This window comes from Oreochromis niloticus, linkage group LG9 (assembly GCF_001858045.2).
Source record: "Oreochromis niloticus isolate F11D_XX linkage group LG9, O_niloticus_UMD_NMBU, whole genome shotgun sequence".
NCBI lineage: Eukaryota > Metazoa > Chordata > Actinopteri > Cichliformes > Cichlidae > Oreochromis > Oreochromis niloticus.
In genome coordinates, this window is record NC_031974.2 from 3,927,825 (window position 1) to 3,949,232 (window position 21,408).

At 42.8% G+C, this 21,408-nt stretch overlaps 4 protein-coding genes across 15 annotated transcripts in view; 2 read left to right on the forward strand and 2 right to left on the reverse strand.

Annotated features, from left to right (window-relative positions):
- The window catches only part of LOC102078419 (NACHT, LRR and PYD domains-containing protein 12), a 52,367-nt gene extending 42,740 nt beyond the window's left edge, over window positions 1-9,627 (reverse strand). For 3 of the 6 annotated variants that reach the window (XM_025910399.1, XM_019352777.2, XM_025910397.1), the window contains exon 1: window positions 7,558-8,406. The gene's annotated coding sequence lies outside the window, so the exon portion shown is untranslated. Of the gene's footprint in view, window positions 1-7,557; window positions 8,413-8,443; window positions 8,577-9,170 lie in introns of those variants that run through there. The other 3 variants (XM_025910398.1, XM_019352776.2, XM_019352778.2) reach the window with 3 other exon arrangements.
- Window positions 314-2,576, forward strand: LOC112847853 (uncharacterized). The gene is made up of 2 exons (XM_025910400.1): window positions 314-1,144; window positions 1,397-2,576. The coding sequence occupies exons 1-2, from the start codon at window positions 331-333 to the stop codon at window positions 1,987-1,989; spliced, it is 1,407 nt and encodes a 468-aa protein (XP_025766185.1). The 5' UTR covers window positions 314-330; the 3' UTR covers window positions 1,990-2,576.
- Window positions 9,628-9,764: 137 nt separating the features above from the next.
- On the reverse strand, window positions 9,765-21,271 carry LOC106096736 (NACHT, LRR and PYD domains-containing protein 12). 7 transcript variants are annotated; one of them, XM_019352782.2, is made up of 7 exons: window positions 21,183-21,271; window positions 18,698-18,878; window positions 17,039-17,212; window positions 16,183-16,353; window positions 15,265-15,432; window positions 11,187-11,360; window positions 9,765-10,449 (listed from the first exon to the last, which is right to left on the reverse strand). In XM_019352782.2, the coding sequence occupies exons 2-7, from the start codon at window positions 18,817-18,819 to the stop codon at window positions 10,443-10,445; spliced, it is 816 nt and encodes a 271-aa protein (XP_019208327.1). In that variant the 5' UTR covers window positions 18,820-18,878; window positions 21,183-21,271; the 3' UTR covers window positions 9,765-10,442. The 7 variants fall into 7 exon arrangements, with proteins under 7 accessions (XP_019208327.1, XP_019208328.1, XP_019208331.1 ...); XM_019352783.2 differs by having other exon boundaries at window positions 18,698-18,881; window positions 21,183-21,240; XM_019352786.2 differs by lacking the exon at window positions 21,183-21,271 and adding an exon at window positions 21,089-21,112.
- On the forward strand, window positions 11,570-14,722 carry LOC112847855 (zinc finger BED domain-containing protein 1-like). Its single transcript, XM_025910403.1, has 2 exons — window positions 11,570-12,502; window positions 12,965-14,722. Exons 1-2 carry the CDS (start codon window positions 12,043-12,045, stop codon window positions 13,084-13,086), a joined length of 582 nt encoding a protein of 193 aa, XP_025766188.1. The 5' UTR covers window positions 11,570-12,042; the 3' UTR covers window positions 13,087-14,722.
- Window positions 21,272-21,408: the final 137 nt, after the last annotated feature.

The following is a 21,408-nucleotide window of genomic DNA, read 5'->3' on the forward strand; positions in this document are numbered from 1 at the left end:
CATTACAGTTCCCCGCATGGAACTTACTGCAGCAACAATGGCAGCACGCATGGACAGGGTTCTGGCATCTGAATTGCAGCTTCCACTCCAACCATCTGTATTTTGGTCAGACAGTACCACGGTACTCAAGTATATCAGCAATCAAACAAGTAGATTCCGTACCTTTGTTGCTAACCGTGTGGATGCAATCTTGAAATGCTCCAGTCCAGAGCAATGGAGGTATATAAGCACCTCACTGAATCCTGCCGACTTTGCGTCTAGGGGGCTCCAAGCAGAGAGCTTCATGCAGTCCCACACATGGTTACAGGGCCGGACTTTCTCACCAAACCCATGGAAGAGTGGCCAGAAGAGGTGCACCCAGCTGAAGGCCTGACTATAGATGACCCAGAGGTAAAGGGTAACCTGGTGTGTGCTAGTACAATCAAGGAATGTGAAGATGTAGTGCTGGAGTTCCTGCAGTACTTCTCATCCTGGTTTAAGCTTAAAAGAGCAGTGGCATGGATGCTTAAAGTCAAGAGCATTCTGCTGCAACTGTGTCGCAAAAGGAAGGAGTTGAGTGCTGTTAAAGCTCAACCTGAAGTCGAGAGGGATATGAAAGGTTTCAAGGATAGCCTGTTTCAAGGGGACACCAATAAGCTAACTGTAGAGAACCTTGCCAAGGCTGAAGAAGCAATCATTCGCTACTGTCAAAGGAAGACATTTCCCAAAGAGATCACCGCGCTTTCTAAAGGTCAAGGGGTAAAGAGGACTAGTAGTCTTTTCAAACTGAGTCCAGTGCTTGAACAAGGCATCCTCAGGGTCGGAGGGCGACTCAGCAGAGCGGCTCTACCCGAGGAGTCTAAGCGGCCAGCAATCCTGAACAAGGATCTTCACATCACAAAGCTTATCCTTAGAGAAATACATGAGAACTTGGCTCATTGTGGTCGCAATCATGTTATCTCCAAGTTGAGAACAAAATTTTGGGTACCCGGTGCCAACTCTGCAGTAAGAAAATTACTCGCTAGGTGTATTGCCTGCCGGCGTGCGCATGGAGTTGCAGGACAGCAGCAGATGGCCGACCTACCCCGTGACAGAGTTCTGCCAGATGACCCTCCATTTACTAACTGCGGAGTGGACTACTTTGGTCCGTACGAGATCAAACGTGGTCGAAGTACGGTGAAGAGGTATGGAGTCATCTTCACCTGCCTAACTACTCGTGCAATACACTTGGAGATGGCACCCTCGATGGACACAGATTCCTTCATCCATGCTCTCCGTCGCTTCATAGCCAGACGAGGCCAGATAAAGATCCTTCGTTCCGACAATGGAACTAACTTCATTGGTGCAGAGCGTGAACTTAAAAGAGCCATTGCTGAATGGAATGTGTCCAAAATTGAAGACCACCTAAAACAACAAGGCATTCAGTGGACATTCAACCCTCCCTCAGGACCCCATCATGGAGGGGTCTGGGAGAGATTAATCAAGTCAGTGAAGAAAATCCTTAACGTTACCTTGAGGCTGCAGACACTGGATGAAGAGAGCCTGCATACACTTCTGTGTGAGGCAGAAGCCATTATTAATAGTCGGCCAATAACCAAAGCGTCCAGCGATCCAAACGATCTGGAAGTACTCACTCCCAATCACCTGTTGCTGCTCAGGAATAAACCATCTCTTCCTCCCGGACTGTTCGACAGGCAAGATCTCTACGCAAGAAGAAGATGGAAGCAAGTGCAATACATGTCGGAAATATTCTGGAAACGATGGGCAAGGGAATATTTGCCGCAGCTTCAAGAGAGGCAAAGGTGGACCCGTCCATCTCGCAACTTTTTGGTTGGAGACATTGTGCTTATTGTTGACGATACAGCCCCACGCAACTCTTGGATTACAGGGAAAGTAATCCATACCATCTCGGACAAGGCAGGAATGGTGCGGCAGGTTAGGATCAAAACCAAAACGAGTGTACTGGACAGGCCCATTACGAAGATTTGCCTTCTGCAGGAATCGGACTGACGTAATCAACTGCAGAGACTGAAGTTTGTGTACCTTGGCTCCACAAGTTTAATTTGGTAATTGTGTAATAGAGTCACAATTAGGGGCCGGTATGTGGGAGCCAAGTTAAGATAGTTCATATGTTGTAGTAGTTATATTTCGCTGTTGTTAAGCTTGCTTGTGTAATTAATAATTCAGGAAGTAAATGCATGTTTATGGTGGAACTAAAATTATTTTATTGCTGTGTTGGTTTGGTTACGTAGTATCATGAATACATGTGCCTTAAAGACTCGTGTTTACAGTAAAATTTGGGCATCACCGATGTATGCAAATTAGCGCATGCGGTGCGGGAGGGGGAAGAGAGAAAAAGAGTTAATACGGTATAAGCTATACGCGGCAGCACGGCAGAACAGAGCCACACGGTTTTCCTACCGTAGTAGGTTATTTTGTTGAGGAAGTTTTGAAGTTAAACCTGACCACTCCTGTAAGATGCAAACTGTGGAATAAATTTTTGTTACATCTTTTTACAACGGAGTCCCGTGGAGTTCTTTTCTTCTTCAAACTGACCTACGCGAGTGAAGCACGGGAAAACTGGTCTCACGGCTTGTACAACACCAGTCAGTCAGAAGTGCCAGCTTGATGCCGGATCCCGGCCAGACCTGTTTTCTATGAGCCTGGACTACAATCGGGCCAGATGTGGCATGCCATCACATAGACAGTGCCATCATTGCACACCTGGCCCATATCTGGATGACATACCACTTATCATGCCAGAAGTCAGCCAGCAGTGCCGGCTTGACACCAGATCCGTGCCAGACCTGTCTGCTATCTGAGACTAGGCCCTCAGAGGGACACATCGCAGCAAGGGTTAAAGGTCAGACACCTGGGGCCTGCAGGTTGGGGCTTGGGGCAAACATCCAAGTGCTACAGGGTCTTGCAGCTGATACAGAGTGAACTACCCCCATGCTTTAGAGGTGATTGCCAGTTTGCTGGGTTTTCTTTAGAGAGTGAGAGAGATCATGTTCTACATCATGGTTTAAAAAAAACTGGATTTGTTAACATAACAGACATGAGAATGAATGTGTCTGTAATTCTGACGCTCACCTGTGAGAACTATAAGAGTGTTCGTGTTGTTCATCCTGAATGATTCTTGGCCACAACATGTACAGAAAAGGGTCATGCCACTCCACACACATTTGGAAAATCTCACAGTTTGGTCATAAAATCACAGAATAATTACAACTTGGGGTCAATGCAGCAACATGATTAAAGAAAAACATCTTCTATGTGGCTGTGTTTTCATTTGCAAATATAAGATGTTGAAAGAACTTGTGGTGTTAAAGCTGGTCTGATGAAATGTGTGAATCTTTCCATCTGAGAGTCTACAGGTCACACACTGAAGTTGTGTTTTAGAAACACAACATGCTAACATGAGACATGTTAATGTTGAATTCTTGTGAATCATAATTTGTATCTATTATTGTTTTTTTCTTTAAAACAGTAAGAATAGTTTGCTATTTAAATCTATAATTAATGTTTTACTTTTGGAAAAGTTGTGATTAGTTTGGTAACTTTTGGACCCTCCCATTAATTCAGAGATAAGAACAGGCTGGGAGGGTGAGGGGAGTGTTTTGTTGTTTGTCAGTGAACCTTTGTCTAAGTTGCAAGAAAATATTTGGTTGACTTTTGTTTTATATTTTTACAAGAAATAAACAGCGTGTATTTGTCAGAGTACTGAGTGGGAAGTGCGCTCTAAAACAAACCACAGGTTGCCTCCCACAGTGTTCTCTTGGAGTATTTTTTGTTTTGGAGCTTGAAAGGCTGTGACAGTTAACTGTGACAACACTAACATCTAGTTTAACGTGAGCAAAGTAAAGGCATCACAGAAACTACAAAGGAGCTGCTTCTCCCTACATTTATTCAAATTACAACTGGTTGATGCATAATACAAAAAACACGGTCCATGAGATGCTTCACATCATCTGAGCAAGACTCGAGCGGTTAAAGTGAAGCGTTAAAGTTCACTTCCTGTCTGGGTGGTGACTGTATTTTTTCACCTGAGCTGCTGCAAGTGTTGCAAAAGCACCGTGACTGATAATGCAAGTCTCAGTGTTCAGAAGCCTTTTTCTCCGTGCTCACTGATTTCAGTCAGCAGAGTTATTTCTCATATTGAAAGGACAATGATTTTAATTCGGCCACCTCTCCTTTATCTGGAGAGCTCTCTGTTTTCAAAGAGAAACACATGCAGGACACCCGAGCTCACACATGCTCTTACTGAACTGCATCTTTGTGTATAAATGAAAGTAGATCACGTGTGATTGCAGCATTGCAGTGATTTTCCTCATTTAGTAAAAAATCTAGTCTCTTATTTTCTTATGTTTTCCTGTTGTGATCCAGTGTGACTTATTTCCTTCTTCCTGTTTAGGATTTCTATGACTGCAGTAAAATTCATCAATTATCCCAGCGGACCTGAAGTAAACATCCATTTATACCTAAAGACTGCAGTAGAGCGAAGGACCATTGAACAGTGATGAGCTTGAGCTTACTTTCATCAGCCAGTGTAGTTGTGTGTTCTTCACACAGCAGCAACAGGACACTCACAGTTCAGCTGTAATTTTAACAAACTGCTGTGAAAAACTATAAACACATCAGCAGCTCATGGATGAAATGAAGTTATACATAACATTATAATATTAACATCTATCTATGTATATATATATAGAAAGATATATAGATATGAATACATTCTAAATAAAATTATACATAACATTTATATCACCCGCTCCACTTTCTTTGATTTTTGTGTTTAATAGTTTTCATGAATAATCGATTGATCCGTCAGAATGAATTATGAGATGATGTTTTCTCCTCTCCTGGATGGTCCAGGACCTTTCCTTGGTTTTTGGAACAGCTGCCACATGGACACCTCCGGGTCATGTGTCCTTTATCTGTGTTGCACTTTACAGACGTCTCTGAGCTCTAGTCTCACTGCATTTCTAATCATGTTCAGCATGTTTTTTCATGAATTATTAATGAACAGCATTATGTAAACAGAGTGCTGCTGGCAAGTGAAAACAATAAAAAAAACCACATCCTTCAGTGGCAGAGAAGAGGAAGAGGAGCATGAAGGCCAGGACAAAGGTAAGTTTCCTCATGTTAGAAAAGTCTCTGTGTGAAAAAGTCTCTGGTTCAGTGATTGTTCGTTTTTCACTCTGGTGAGTCAGATGGATTACTACTCAAGCTAAGGTTTTGCTGTTGGAGTAAGACAGAGCTTTCACTTTGATCGAGGTGACTGTCAATAAAGTGTTTTGCATCAAAAACATCTGACAAATGTGCATTTGGATTCATGATTTAGTTACTGAGGACTGAGATTTGCTGTTTTCTACAGAGTGTAGTAAAACATGTCAGTAAAATAAACACAGTATTTTTACATTAACGTGCTCAGACGTCCTGTGAAACCTCCCCAGGAGCACTGCTGAGGTATTCTGGGCCGGGGGCCAGGGCACCTCCTCGGGCTCGGCAGAGGTCTCGTCAAGTGATCTCATTAATATTTAATATAACACAATAAATTCATATGACAAACAGTTTTCACTTAACAGTTAAACTAAATGATTGCTGTTCCAACTGATTTAAAAACAAGAATAATAAAAATGTCTTTACAGTAAATACATTTTATGTTGGTTTGTTTTGTTACTTTTAGTCAGCATATGACACATTCATTATCCCAGTTAGCACAATGTCACTTTGAATGTTAGGTGTAAATTAACCACAGGTCACACTTGTCATGTACTGTTGGATGGAGGCAGTGAGCAGCACACAGGAGCTCCTGATCTCTGAATGTCTGACTTATAAAATCTATGATTTAATAAAAAACTATTGAGTAAACTGTAATCGACAGAGCTTTAAAGAGAAAAACAAAGTACTTGTATATAACTGGATTAAAGGGAAACTGTGCTGATGAAATCTAAATGAAGCAGAGTTACATAAACTAAATGAAACATGAAGTATAATCATAAGTGACTGAATGTGATGGTTTTCACTTTAACAGAAAAGAAGAAAATGTGATTTTAAAGTTTAAACCCTGTATTAAATCATGAATGTGGAAGAGGTTAGCTAGGTAGAGATGATCAGATCGAGTGATTAGATGTTAATAATGTGACTGGATGTCCCCATTAGGTCGGATGTTGTCTGAGAAGATGTGACGTCCAGTAGGAAAGGAGGGAGGAAGGGTGAGCAGGTATGAAAGTGAGGTGTAGAGGAGATTCTGGGTTTTTGTTCTCTGTGAGGTAAGTGGTTCAGATGAACCATGTGAAGCCTGGTTTACCTGCTGGGTAAGACTCACAGGAGCAGAGAGGAGCGCTTTTTCAAACAGAGAGCTGAACCAGGCTTCCTGTGTGGGGGTCGTGGGGGTCGTGGGCTGCAGATCGAAACTACTGAGGTGTCAAAATACACCAGGCGGCAAGTGTGCGGCTCTTTGAGGTCTTATGCATCACTTCTCTTTGTGGCCTTGAGGGAGACGCTGACTGCCTTCATTTTTTAAAATATTAATTATAGATTTTGTTTTGCAGGTCTATAAATCCGTCGCCTGTATCATTGTGGATCACGATCTAACAACAGCGTCAGAAAGTGAATGTTGACTATGGATGAAGTTTAGAGTAGGTTTGTGAATGATCATGGTCAAAAAACTCATTGGTCTTGGACTCAACACACACACACACACACACACACACACACCACATAGTGTAATATAATACGAACTCTGACTCGTGCGGGAGCAGAGAGGAGCAGCCGCCTCTGAGAGTGTCTGAGAGCTGCTGAGCGCGCAGGTGTTTCGCTGCTGCTGCATCTGATAAACGCCAGAGAACAACCGGAGCTCGGCTCAGACGACCTGTTTTTCATGAAACGGCAGCTCCCGAGCAAGAAAGCGGAAACAGCGTCGACTGATGGGCTGAGAGAGGAGCGCGAGCAGCCGGGTTCAGATGAACGGGACTCAGAGTCATCCAGAAAACGAGCCCTGTGCACCTGAAGCGCACCTGAAGCTCACCTGCTGATGTGTTCAAGGACGTACAGCATGTTTGACTCGCAAATTTACGAGCTCACCGCAGCGCGAACAAACTGGACACGCGCGATGTCTGTGGGGGACATCCAATGAGAGACGTCACTGTCACACGTGACAAACTTATCACCTCAGATCAACGTGATGTTCCAGAGAAAATAAGTGAGAGGAGCAGAGGAAACGAAGGCCATGAAAGTCTCTGAGTTTGGAGAGCTTTGCGCGCGCACTGCTGAGTAAGCAGCGCAAACAGCTCTGACGCGCTCTGCGCGTTTTCTTCATCAAGGCCATTGTTCAAGAAAAAGCGCCTTTTTTTTTTTTTTTTTTTTTTTCAAAAAATGCGATAAAAACCTGAAACACGGGAAACCTTCGTGTAAAATCTGTGCTGGCAGGGATGACTCCACAGCCCGCGGGGGTCTGTGAGAGGATGTTCTCGCCACAGAGCACGTGCACAGAGTCAGCGGCTGTTCGTGTCTCCGCAGTCAAACACAGAGACAAACACAGAAAAACAAGCAGCACGTTGTGTGAACACTCACCAGCCTCAGCTTCAGCTTCTTCCCTCTGTTCTCTCCAAACTAACAGTCTCGAACGTTTGAGTCTTATTGCCTTCCTCTCTGCAGGAAATCGATGCTGCTGTGTAACCCCGGGGTGAACCCTCGCGGGCAGAAACCGCACACCATGAAAAAGCAGGGTTCACATGACAGCTTAACTTCACCGCTTTGCCTTAAAAGGTTTGGAGAAAACTTAACAGAGAGGTTCTCTGTAACAGCGCGCACTAAACTAACAGAGTTTTTTGTTTTGTTTTGTTTTGGGGTTTTTGTCAGCACAGAGAGACTTCATGTTTCTGATGTTGCTGAATGGGTGAGAGAGCGAGGGAGAGAGGGAGAGGACTCGTTTCTGTTTTTCTGTCTCTTCGTGCAGCTGTGAGTGACAGCACAGCGCCTTATTATCGCAGGCCTCAGTAGTTTAATGGTGTTTAGTATTAGTTTTCAGTTGTGGTTGGTGGATGCAGTTCTATCTTCTAGTCTGTCGGATGTTTTATGACACGTCATAAGCAGTGCCTGAAATTTAACAGGATGCTATTAGAATGACATGAATTACAGTGTTTGTTGGTTTCAAGGATGTTTTATTTACTCTTGTTCTGTTTTACCTCAATTGATCAATATGGAGGAAATAAATATTACAATTACACAGTTTGGTCTGATGAATAGATTCTGTTGATGGCTCTGCAGTCTTCATAAACCGCTGTGGATCAGACCTGCGGGCTTTAAAGAATTATCGCCCCCTGCTGGTACTGCAACTTAAGCACGTGTGTCCATTTCAGGAGAGGCAAAACATGACCAGATATTCTCTAGTGTCCCAGCTTTGTTGGATACTAACGTTGGAGTTGGCAGTAATGATATCAGTCAAAAACATGTATACCTGAGAAACAACACTAGCAGCTGTGGCAGGTGTGGAGCATCAGTGGGATCCTGGTGGAGTCCACGGCTGCTGTGGGGCCAGAGTTTCTTAGAGGCTGACGATCCAATCCCACCATGAAGACTTCAAGCTCCCTCTGCAGACGTGGAAGAAACAGACGTGTAAAATGTTGTGAGAAGAGTCACGAACGGACAAAACAGCTCAATAAACACAACTTTATCACTGCTGTTAGCTTCTCACTGACAGTTCTTCTAATGTGGCGAGTAAAAATCACAAAGTAAAAGATTAGTGGTATTTCTTTTATATTATTTCTTCGACACCCACCAAGTGAAAGCAAGGCCCCAAAATTTAAACTGAAAAAGTAAAATTTAAAAGGGTAAATATAAGAACCTAATTTAAATTAAAAGATAAAATCTGAAAACAAAAAAACACAACATACAATAGATTATTGCATTTTCAGAAGTTCATATTAAAACTTGATATTTCACTGTTGATTGGTACTTTTTCAATGGCTGAAATTTAGCTTCTTTGAATTTGTATAAACTGCTCAGAATTATTCCTGCATCATATACGTGTCTTTGAACGTGCACTGCCTCGATACAGCAGGTGTTACTCACGTGACTCGAGTGCTTCAGAAATCCAGAGACATGAAAAGCAGGCTCTGTCCTCAGAAAATACTTACCTCACTAATTACATATATCAATAACACACATGACAAAGTTGCACCAACCCAACTCCAAACGGCATCGTCAGCTTTAGTCTGCAGGACATGGCTGTACTGTTTCAATATGAAACATCTGCAGTTTAGTTTCCATGGTGACGCCTTCAGCTGTTTCACAGACTGTGTGCTGATGTTCGCTCACATTCTAACATTTAAAGCTTCTAATTGTAAAAGTCTGCAGAGTTGGTGGAAGCCCCTTCTTCTTTGTCCCAACTGCAACGTCAATCTTTGACTGAAGCTGAATGTTTTTCAGTCCTCGATAGCATCCCAGTGTCAAACAGCTCAAAAAAGAGTTGAGTTACTTGAGGTAGGTTCCTGAGAGCATCTGTTAACACTGGTAGACCCCGAGGTAGAGAGGATTTGGAGTGATGGGCACAGGTTCATCCGTGACACTCAGCAGACCGCAGGCTCGTCACTCTCAGAAGGTTATTTAAAAATAAACAGCTTGAAACAAACTAGAAAAAAATGTAGAAACAATTCAGAGATTACCAAACTTAATATTCTTGCACCTGTTCAGTTATCATGGACTTGAATGCTGTTTTCCAAGGCTGAATGATCGGACACGATACATCTTTAATGACTGTAAAATTAATAACCGGGTCGGCACAGCACAGGTTGGAATTTATTTAGATGTTGTGTAATCCACACAGGGCCAAAAGTATAGAAATAGAAAATACAAACAAATGTCTCTTAGCACCTTGCATCTCGACCACTCTTTTTATATCCGCTAACAGGCTTCAACACGACTCTGAGGGGATGTGTGAGGACTGGTACAGTTCATTCCACCTGTGTTTTAACTCTACTGGACAGAAACTGGACAGCCGGGAGTGCAGAACCATCTCTCTGAAGCCACCAGGTGGCAGAAATGTGTTGAACACATTTATATTTATGTTTAACCATGAAACAATCACTGAACATTTCCACATGAAACATTTTTGACATCACAAAATATTTTTTTCCAACAATCCGGTGCAACGTGTGTCAGTCCAGATCCACTGATGATCCTCTGTCAGATCCAGAGGGACACACAGGGATGATGCTGGACTCTACATTGTGTCTGACAGTGGAGCTGTTCTCAGAGCAGTTCACTCTGCAGCACTGACAGTCATCTGCACTTCATTCCTCTGTCAGTCACTGCTGGATGAAGCTCTCCTCTCCACCTCCCAGTAACATGGCCCAGTCAGAGCGTCTCTACACACAAGCTGCTGCTGCTTCAACCTCTCTGGATCATCAGGACACAGCTGCTCCTCTCTCAGCACACACACCGTCCTGTTACCATCATCACCACCTGCAGATGAAAAGGAAGAGATGAGCGAGTGTTTCCAGAGACTGTAGTCATTGATGTCCTCTCAGCTCTCATGAAGCTCACACACCGTCTGTCTTATCATTAATTCTGTGCTTCATTTCAATCCAGTTCACAGTAGAAATAAACAGCTGAGAGTCCTGAACCTCCAGCGAAGGATTTCATGCTGTTCCACTAAACCACAGAGTTGTTGAAGAACATCTGTTTTCGACTAATAAAAATGGAGGAGGACGCCGAACATGTCTGGATGCAACAGCTTAACAGTACACATGCGTACAAATGAGATTCCTGGACTTCAGGAGAGCCTTTATGCCTGTATGAAACCACATGGTTCATCACAATAAGAGCCAGTAATTTGCAGACTGATCTCAGAGCTGTGACAAAGTTAAATCTGATCAGCTGTTCAGAGTGGAAATGAGAAACAGTGAGAGATCAGGTTTGATGAATCAGGACCACCTGCCAGCTGGAATCCAGCTTTATTTCCTGTAGACATGAACACAAAAGCAGCAGTCCTCTTCACATCAAACACATGATCACAACAACCTTTTGATTGGCTGTTATCGATTTCTCTGTCCAATCCTGAAGCCTGTCACCATCATCCTCTCACAGCTTCACTGAGAAGCTGCAGCTTTACAGGAAACACTGGATCTTTGTTTCATCCTGACTGTGTTTAGTACAATACTGCTGACAGCACCACCCACTCACTCCATCACCCTACGGACCTCAGAGTCTCCAGTCTGTAGTCTGGACTCTCCACCAGCTCAAACAGCCGCTTCATGTCTGATTCCTGCAGATCGTTTCCGCGTAAGATCAGCTCTCTCATAGCAGAAGAGTTGGACTTCAGAGCTGAGGCCAGATAATCACAGCTGATCTCTGACAAACCACAGCCCATCAATCTGTATAAAGAATGAAAGATGTGAGTTTATTAGACAAAGTGCTTGAAATCATTCAGTGTTTCATCATCTGTTCAGAGCTGAAGAAGGTTCAGAATGTAGAAGTTTAGAAAATGGAAACTCCAAACAGCTGAAGCCAACAGGAAGCAGCTTCAAACAGGAAACTGTGCAGAGTTTCAGACTATATGTCCTGATGCAGCCAGTTGGATTTTGGAGATTTGAATCTCTGTTCTGTGACTAAGTCCTTGAATCATTTCTTCCAGTTGGTCCAACAAGACAGACTAAGTGTTGGACATGTGTTGTGGCTCCATTAGGGGAGCATGTGATGGCCTGCAGTTGGTGACACGGCAGCTAGCGAAGAGGAGCTCGTCGGCAAAAAGAAAACCAACGGCTCAATTATTTGGAGATGGTTCGGGTTCAAAGTGTCAGATGAGCAGCAGAATAATGTATTCTGTAGAAAGGTTCGAGCACTAATCTTTTCCACCATTTACAACAGCGCCATAAAGTGCAGTATGAAGAGTGTGTGAAACTGCGTGCTGTAGCCCAGACCGCAAAGTCTTCCCAGGTTCCTGCAGCGAAACAGACCATCTTACAACACTCAAATACTCGTGCTGTGCCACATGATAGAAAAAGTGAGAAGTGGGGGGAAATTACTAAAGCAGTGGCCTATCATATCGCTAAAGACATGGTCCCCATCTCAACTGTGGAACAAGAGGGCTTTATACAGCTGCTAAAAACTCTTGACCGAAGATACCAGTTACCTAGCCGGAAATACTTCACCAGAGAAGCACTGCCAAAAATGTATACTGAAGTTAGACAGAGTCTCGCTGCCCAGCTCACCAAAGTGTCTCACTCTGCACTGACCACCGACATGTGGTCCAGGAGGCCATACATGAGTGTAACTATCCATTTCATGGAAGACTGGGAACTGAAGACTGCCCGTCTCCAGACCAGCTACTTTCCTCAAGACCACACCGGAGAGCATACAGCTGAAGCCCTGCAGGATGTCCTCAAAACCTGGACGCTCAACCCGACGGGACTGGTTGCTATAACAACTGACAACGGGGCTAATATTGTCAAGGCGGTTCAACTGAACCAGCGGCTGAGGATCCAGTGTTTTGGTCACAGGCTTCATCCGGCCATCGGTGAGTGCAACACTGAATCTGCTGATTTGAGAAAAAAAAATGCTAATAAATGAAAAGTGTATAGAGTCACTTGCAGAGCTAAACATGCCTATGCCTAAGTCATAGCCAGCATATACATCTATCACCTAGAAATTGAAAGTTAGTTGAATAAATAAATAAACTATCCCTATTAAATCCAATAAACTTACTGGAGTGTATTTGTGCTTGTATTTGAGGATTGTGACACTAAATGAGGACCCCAGCTGAGACAAGACAGGGATAATTTTTAAATACATAGTGAGATTGAAAAGATGGAAAAATCATCACCAGTCATTCGCTGGTGATTTTATCAAGATAGTTTAACATCAACATGTAGCATCACATCTTATACAACTGAGATGGATGTTAATTTGCCTTTGAGCGATCTGCCTCTTAACATAACAATTAAAGTAATTTTAAAAGTTTGTATTTTGTGTGTCACAGGACATGCTATGGATGATGGCCGCATTACCCGGGCTATTTCTCTGTGTAAGAAAGTCGTGAGCAGCTTCTCCTACAGCTGGAGGAAGTGCAAATACAGCTGGGTCTTTAAAGTCACCAGCTAATCACAGAGGCAGCAGCTGGCTGGGGATCAAGGCTGGTCATGATAGAGGGTTCTGGAGCAGGAAAGAGCACTTTCTAAAGTCCTCTCTGTCAACATGAAAACCAGACCTCTAGTCCCTACTTGGCAGGACATGGAGGTCCTGGAGGCAGTTCAGAAAGCTCTCAAACCCCTTCAGGACTTCACTGATGCACTTTCAGGAGAAATGTGACCCTGTCGTATGTCAGACCTGTGCTACACCTGTTTAACACTAGTCTCCTGGCACCTGGAGAGGATAGTGAGCTGTGCAAATCCATCAAGACCCGCATTGTGGATTACCTCAACAATAAATATGCTGATCCATCCACCAGTGACCTGTTGGACATGGCTTCTTTTGTGGATCCACGGTTCAGGGCGAATTACATCCCAAGTGAGAAAATCAATGCACTAAAACATAAACTCATGTTGGAGGCAGAGTCTCTGCTCAGCTATCAGGGCACGTGTTTGAGCTGCCTGATCCAGCCGTGCCTGAGTCTGCAGACCGAGAAGCAGCAGCAGTAGGACACACAGCTAAGAAAAAGAGATCTCTGGCAAGCTTCTTCCAGCACAGCACAGCCGCCAACACTGGTTTCACACAGAGGGAGGCAATCGAAAATGAATTTTCTAGCTACCTGTTGTCAGTTTGTGTGGAGAGTGATGCTGACCCTCTCAAATGGTGGAAGGAACATGAAGTTGCCTATCCAGCACTGAGCCGCCTGGCCAAGAAATACCTTTGTGTGCCAGCTACCAGCTCCCCTTCTGAAAGGACTTTTAGTTGCAGTGGAAACGTTGTAACCTGCCACAGGACATCCCTGAATCCTGATACTGTTGACAGATTAGTTTTCCTGGCACAAAATCTGTAAGCTGTACAGTTGTTGGCCTTGACAATTGTTTGTGTTCTTTCTATATTGGGGTGGCTGTAGGTCAGGAGGTAGAGCAGGTCAGCTGCTAATCGGAAGGTTGGTGGTTCGATCCCAGGCTCTCCCAGTTTGCATGGGCAAGGTGCTTCACCTTATATTTTTATTGTCATTGGAGATTTGCACAGAGAGCCACTGACTAAAGAACGGAATTTTGTTAATTGCGTTCAATCTGTTTACATGTTTTGTTTTTGCACAAAGTACCAGATGATTGTTCAGGAATACACACAAAGAAGCATTTACTTTACTTCAGTGTAAGCACTTTTTAAAGAGCAGGTTGCCCTCGTTATTTTTGCTCTGCACCTGTTTGGTTTACATTTTACATTTGGTTTACAATTGTGAGCTTTTTGTTATACATGAAAAGAAAATTATTTTTATTTTACTTATGGAGGATTATTTATGATTAATTTTTCATGTACATCTACAGTTGTATGTTAATAAAAGAAGCTTTGACCAAGAACTCTCTTTTTGTTCTTACTTTATGGGATTAAACAAATATCGAGATATATATCGTATATCGCCATCCAGCTAAAAATATCGAGATATGAATTTTGGTCCATATCACCCAGTCCTAACTGGAACTGAGGGACTGCTTTGACTGCACCCACTGGGACTTTTTAAAGGCTCATATTCTCACTTGGATCATCCACACTTCAGTCAAAGGTTTGGACACACCTTCTCATTTAATGGTACATTTGTGGAATTTCTTGCCTTCTTAATGGGGTTGGGACCATCAATTGTGTTGTGCAGAAGTCAGGTTGGTACATAATTGTCAAATAGGGCTGTCAGCTATTAGAATTCATATTAGAACCAATCAGCTAAGTAAAGAGAAACAACAATCCATCATTACTTTAAGGAAAATTGCTAAAAATTTGAATGTGTCCCCAAGTGCAGTCGCAAAAACCATCAAGCGTTAAATCAGAAGGTGTGTCGTGTATTTCTACTTCTTTCTGGGAAAAATGGGAATTACTTTAAAAACAGGAACTATTTTCCAGAATAACCAGTCTTGGATTAGTAAATCACTGAAACATGAGGGAGAGAACACAAACACGTTTCCCAAGAAAACAAACGTATCAGGATGGAAGATGTACATTCACAGCGAATTATCCAGAAATGAGAACGTTGCTCTGCTACAGTCATTGGCCTACTCCTCAGTGCACAGCATTACAGTATCAACTTGCTGTTTAGTGTCAGCACAACTTTCAACATCATATTCATATCAGTACAAGTACAACATGGTGACTGACCTCAAAGACTCCAGCTTACAGTCTGGCCTCTCTAGGAAACCACACAGCTGTCTCACTCCTGAATCCTGTAGACTGTTCCAGCTCAGACCCAGATCTTTAACATGGGAGGGGTTGGACTTCAGAGCGATGGCGAGAGAACTGATATCTGACAAACTGCAGTCATCCAATCTGAATGAAGAATAAAAGATGCAGGTTTATTACACAGTGTTTTTGCCTGAAATCATTCAGTGTTTCATAATCTGTTCAGAGCTGAAGACAGTCGCTACGATGTCGATTCAATATGAGCCCAGAATAAAACTGATAAATATAAGGTCTCCATCTTTTTACGTCATGATCCTGGGTCTTTGACCCAGTGTTTTGTTCTGGACTCATTCTGTGTCTCATGTGGATTTTTATGTTCAAGCTCTGTATTATTTAATCTTGAGTTCAGCATGGTTCTGGTTCTCATCCCCAGAGTCTCATGTGGAAGTCAGTCATGACCCCGTCTCTCCGTGTTCCCTGTTTAGTTCTGTACAGTTTATACGTCTTGGTCCTGGTCTCAGTGTTTGTTGTGTCCTCTTTTACTTTGATCGTCCCCCGTCTCATGTTCAGTTTTGTTTCCCTGTCTCATTAGTTAGATTCTGTTCAGCTGTGTTTCCATGTATCTTGTCAGTAAATGTATGAAAATACATTTAAAAGTCCAACATTTATGCTTAACACAGTCCAAAGATGACCAGTGAGTGGGACTGGAGTCTTTGCCAGGCTGATTCTGGGCCCTGGGCCTTATGTTTAACACCCCTGGTTTAAACCACAGAAGAAAACAGACTTTACCATGAAGATCCTCAGTGTGGATCAGTATAATATCAGCCTGATGTCTGCAGCGTCAGGACAACTTTCACATCATATTCATGTCAGCACAACTCAAACACGATGACTCACATCAGAGTCTCCAGTGTACACTGTGAACACTGCAGAAAACCACACAGCTGCTTCAATCCTGAATCCTGCAGGTTGATGTTGTGACTCAGGTCCAGATGTTTAAGGTGGGATGGGTTGGACTTCAGAGCTGAACCCATAGAGCTGATATCTGACAACCAGCAGCGCTCCAATCTGAATAAAAAATAAAAATGGAGATAAAGTTATAATTGTGAACACATCAGTTCTTCTCTGTCTGTGCTGAGCTGTCAGACTTCGTGGAGTGGATTCAGGACACAGACACCCTCTGTGCTTTTACTTTTTTTTTTACTCTCTTTGTGTTTATACACCACTCTACATTTAATCAAGTTATTATTGATTGCTGTGTGTCTCTGTCGTTTCTTCCTCCCCAGGTGTTGATAGCCCAGATCTTGTTCTTCCCATTCAGCCGACTCCTCGGGACTTGCCTGGCCCTTTGCAGATATTTGGTGGTCAAATTCTCTGGATTATTTGGAAAGATCATTTTATTCATGTGGTCATTTTTTAATAATTTAAATGTTGTTTGACAAACTCAGGACAAGCATTTATTACTGCTTTATACAGACTTTACAGAGTACAGTGGCGCTGTCTTTCCTCGTCATCAATAATCATCACAAGTGTATGTAATACCAGTGAGGCTTCACCTGACTCCTCTGTTTTAGAAAGTATTTGAACATTTCAATAATTCCTTTCAGTTACATCTGATGATGCGCTTGATGTTGCTCTATGTGTACCTCTAACATGTTAACACTTTACCAGAGGAGGTCATACCAGAGATACACATATCATACACAGATATGAAATATAGAAAAACAACAGCAGCTGCTGTCAGTGAACCCACCTCAGAGTCTCCAGTTGACAGTTTGGACTCTCCAGTCCAGCACACAGAAGCTTCACTGCTGACTCCTGCAGTTTGTTCAGACTCATGTCCAGCTCTGTCAGATGGGAGGGGTTGGACTTCAGAGCTGAGGCCACGACTTCACAGTCAGTCTCTGAGAGTCCACAACCGATCAGTCTGACCACAGAAAATATGAAAGATTTCAAGAAAGTTACATGAAAATAGCATTTTCTTAATTTTTCTTTACAAGAGAGATTTAATTTTTTTTTTTACATTTTATTGACCCAATATGCAGACATTTTTGATCTATCAGCCCCAAAATCATAGATCTGGGTTTATTTTGATTGTTAAAAAAAAGGAAAGAAAAAGAACTTTTTTTGTTTATGTTTCATAATTTCTGAGATAATCAACCATTGCCACACATTTTACATAAAAATGCCTTTATTTAAAGGACAAAAACACATATTTAATTAAGGTATTTGACATATGAAGCTAAATTAACAGCAATCATTATATACTGTACATTCAAACTTTGGACCATAACATTTTTTGATGATGATGATGGTGGAGCAGACATTCTAAAAATGTAATAATTTGGGAGCCACCCAGGTCTTCAAAATGAAAAACAGTGTTACACACTACAGCATCAGATTTTACTGGACATGGGTTTGAGGAATTGTTCAGTGAGCACAAATCCAGAAGCTTTTGATGAAGTTACAGTGTGAGGCTGACGCACAGCTACATTAATGTGACATCACTTACCGTTTCAGGGAGGACTCACAGTGACGAGTTAGTTCATGCTTTAAAGTCAGTGATGTCCCGGAATTCAAAGAAAAAAGCAGTTTATGAAAGATCGACAAACTCTAACATAACGTGATCCAAATCATCCATGAAGTGAATTTAATCAGCTACAGTCTGTAGTACCAGTCTGTACCACAAGGTGGAGGAGAGAGTAGAGTTTTTTAGCTGGGGCAGTTCATTGAGCTCTCTAAACTCTCTATGACACCACCTGTGAGACTCAAACAAAGTAAGCTGACAGGTGAAGGCAGCTGCTCTCCACCTCTGTACAAACGCAGTAGCTGTGTTACATTCATGTATGATTAAACCAATCAACTGATTTTCCTTTTTTCTTTGAATCATTAAAATCTTCAAACAACCAGAGCAATAAAATCTGGTGATAACCAGAGGAGCTCTGTGCAGTCCTGGTCACAATGACTTATATTGTGTGACTCAAACCTGCCCGACTGCTGAGCCCAGTGCTTTTTCTGAACTTCTGGATGATGAGTGTGGATTTATTAATATTAAGGGGCGATCGTGGTTCAGGGGGCTGGGAAGCTCATCTTGTAACCAGAAGGTTGCTGGTTCGATCCCCAGCTCTGTCTGTCCCAGTCCTTGGGCAAGACACTTCACCCTACCGCCTACTGGTGTTGGCCAGAGGGGCAGATGGCAGCCTCGCTTCTGTCAGTCTGCCCCAGGGCAGCTGTGGCCTGCCTCCACCAGTGTGTGAATGTGAGGCGGTTTGAGTGTCTAGAAAAGCGCTCTATAAATGCAATCCATTAATTATTATTATACAAACCTATTTTGCTTAGCTTTAGCCAATTAGCATCATAGTAAGAAACTGAAACTACTAAGTTGAGTACTATATGTCACATCTGGACCCACCGAGCCTTTTTGCAGCTCTTCACAAGTGCAATCACTCTGTGTCGTCCCTGCTCTGCTATGTTGTAGTCCTCTATGTCAAACTCATCCATGATCTCCTCCGCCTCGTCCATCATGTAGTCCATAGTTCTGCTGTGCAGAAGCACTGATGACTTCAGCCTCAGGGATGATGTTCAGTTTCAATCTGCTGAACAGGAACAGCAAAAGGTCAAAGGGAAGCACTTTCACCAGATGAACACACGAGACTCACAATTCATTTAAAGGATTTTCTGTGTGACGTCTTCATCTTCACAGAGTTGTCTTCAGAGTTATGGAGGACCAGAATGTTCAACACAGCCGAGCTCTTTTTGTGTTAGCTGGCTAAACAAAACCTGAAACCCAAGTGCGCTCACATGAGCGTCATGTCACAGGTCATGTGACTCTTCTTCTGTGACCCCTGTGAGATCTGCTTGCTCCAGTCAGAGAGATTATCAGACGGTAATAAAATGGTGATAAAAATCTATTAAAAACTATAAAATATAACAGCAAAATCCAACAATGCACATACTACGAGATTAATGCTGCAAATTGCCGGTTGTTTCTAAGGAGATGGCTGCACAACTTTAAAGTGGCTCCATTTAAGCATTACAGCTTCCTGCCCCACGGCACACTGACGTTGTGTCCATGTAGGACACAGGTGACTTCTACAGGGACAAATACACAGCTCCATCCAAGAGTGGAACACAGACAAGTCTGAGACGAAAACAGCAGCTTCAGCTTTGACCTGACACATTTTACATCCCAGTTTGATTTGCTTTAGAAACTTCTCGAGATTATTCACCAAATGGTTTGTTAGAGCACAGAGAAAGTCCTGAATTTAAACAGTAACAAAATCCGTGGGAAACATTTTGATTTTCAGTCCACAGACGTCTTCTAGTCAGTATCCTTTCATATCAATGAACGCTTCACATGCTCAGTCCCGTGTAACGTGTTCAAAGATGCTTTGTTAAGCTTGTTATTATGTGTTCAAGATTAAAAGTCGTTCCCTCAGGAATATATTACAGACAGCTGCCATAAAACAGCAGAGCTCCCAACAGTATCACACCCTTCTGCTATGAGCTCCTTAATTTATCAAGAATGTTCACATGACAAACAACAGACTTATTAAACTGGGGAGAAATCACGCCTGTAAGCTAATAAGCTGCTGTCAGTTTAAATTTATGAAGACAAAGTCACAACTACATCTGAACATTTTTTAAAATACTCTAATTATTGCATAATAAATGAATTATTAAGAGAGTTAAAGCCTTAATAATGAATTTATTAATAACCTCAGACCATTTTAAAAAAGCACTTCTTAATTTAAAAACTTTGATTTGCTCCTCCAAATAAAGTCTGAAACACGTCTGTTTGTGCAGGGTGGAAGGAGGATACTGGTGATGTGGGTGTGCTGTAGCCAAACTACACAAACCTGCAGATGGACTACAAACAGGTCATTCAGCATAGTTCATCACTGAGACTGTACTGAAGCAAAACGTCTGTCGCACTGAGATCAGGTCCTCATATTTCCTCAGAGACAGACAGAACGAACGCAAAGTGAACTGTGTGAGCTGATCAACATAATTTAGAGTTTTTATATTCAAATCAGCAAACTTCACACAAAGAAACAAGCTGATTAGAAACAGTTTTTGTGACGTTCAGCTGCAGCTTTAACAGCCTGTGTAACATATCAGCAGGCTTTGGCATGACATTTGACTCGCTGTTAACGTGCTCTGTGTCAGTTATCATTAATGTTGACTGTTCATCAGTCAACCAATCTGGATCCTTCAGACCAAAGAAACAATGAAATGTGGGAAAGAAAAACAGGAAGAAACATCCACCAGGACCAGGCTCAGGGAGGCAGTTGGGGGTGAGGGGATAATTGGCTGGTTCTGAGGGAAACGCGCAAATCAGTCGTGCATGATTGCATCGCCCCGCTAATCAAAAAGTCACCTGCGCGAATATATCACCTGTCGTCGGTTACTGGACTGAGTAATGTCGCCCAACCGTAGGCTGTATACTACTTTTCTAAAAGTCTAGTGTTGGGGTTGCTGTCGTTCTGCTCCTGTCACGGACAGATCGCTCTTAAAGACGCCATGTTTCATGCCAAAGAGACTTTTAAACTGCAGAAAAGGATTTATCGAAGTCACTGACCAAAACCTGCCTGCAGCTTCCAGCCTGTGACCGGAACACTGTTAGTGGTTCAGGATGAACTGGCGTCACTCATGAGGGACACACCTGACACGTTTCACATGTTACAGCCAACATGTTAAACGCAGAACTAACAGCAGCGACTACGGCGTCACATGGATGACGAACCCGGAAGTGAAAGAGCGCAGACAGTTTTCTTTGAGCTGGCTTTGAGTCACTGATCACCGAGTTCACCGCGACTGTCCTTCTCCCCTCTGCAGTCCACAGACACGCACACACTCTGACAGCAAAGCTACAACCACGCTGTGCCAACACTCACCCGCCTCCACCTCTCAGCGCACCACCAACTCTGCTGCTTCCGCCTTCCTGTGTTTGTCTAATCACGTGATCAGAATCGCCCTTCCCTTCTCCAAACTCAGTAAATCAGGAGTGTGTGTGTCACTGTGATCCACACAGATATGTGGTCACAATTGTGAGTTAAGTGTCGTGATATGTGGAGATTATTATGCATGTTTTATTTTGCTGGTTTATTGGTGTAATTTAAA

Excerpts from the sequence above, each read along its gene's own strand:
- LOC112847853 (XM_025910400.1), top strand. The coding sequence starts at position 331 with ATGGAAGAGTGGCCAGAAGAGGTGCACCCAGCTGAAGGCCTGACTATA. Across the intron at positions 1,145-1,396 it reads TCCGTACGAGATCAAACGTG|GCATTCAGTGGACATTCAAC; the intron begins GTCGAAGTACGG and ends TAAAACAACAAG.
- LOC112847855 (XM_025910403.1), top strand. The coding sequence starts at position 12,043 with ATGGTCCCCATCTCAACTGTGGAACAAGAGGGCTTTATACAGCTGCTA. Across the intron at positions 12,503-12,964 it reads CAGGCTTCATCCGGCCATCG|GACATGCTATGGATGATGGC; the intron begins GTGAGTGCAACA and ends TGTGTGTCACAG.
- LOC106096736 (XM_019352782.2), bottom strand. The coding sequence starts at position 18,819 with ATGGACTACATGATGGACGAGGCGGAGGAGATCATGGATGAGTTTGAC. Across the intron at positions 15,433-16,182 it reads TGTACACTGGAGACTCTGAT|ATTGGATGACTGCAGTTTGT; the intron begins GTGAGTCATCGT and ends TTCTTCATTCAG. Across the intron at positions 11,361-15,264 it reads TGTAAGCTGGAGTCTTTGAG|ATTGATGGGCTGTGGTTTGT; the intron begins GTCAGTCACCAT and ends TTCTTTATACAG.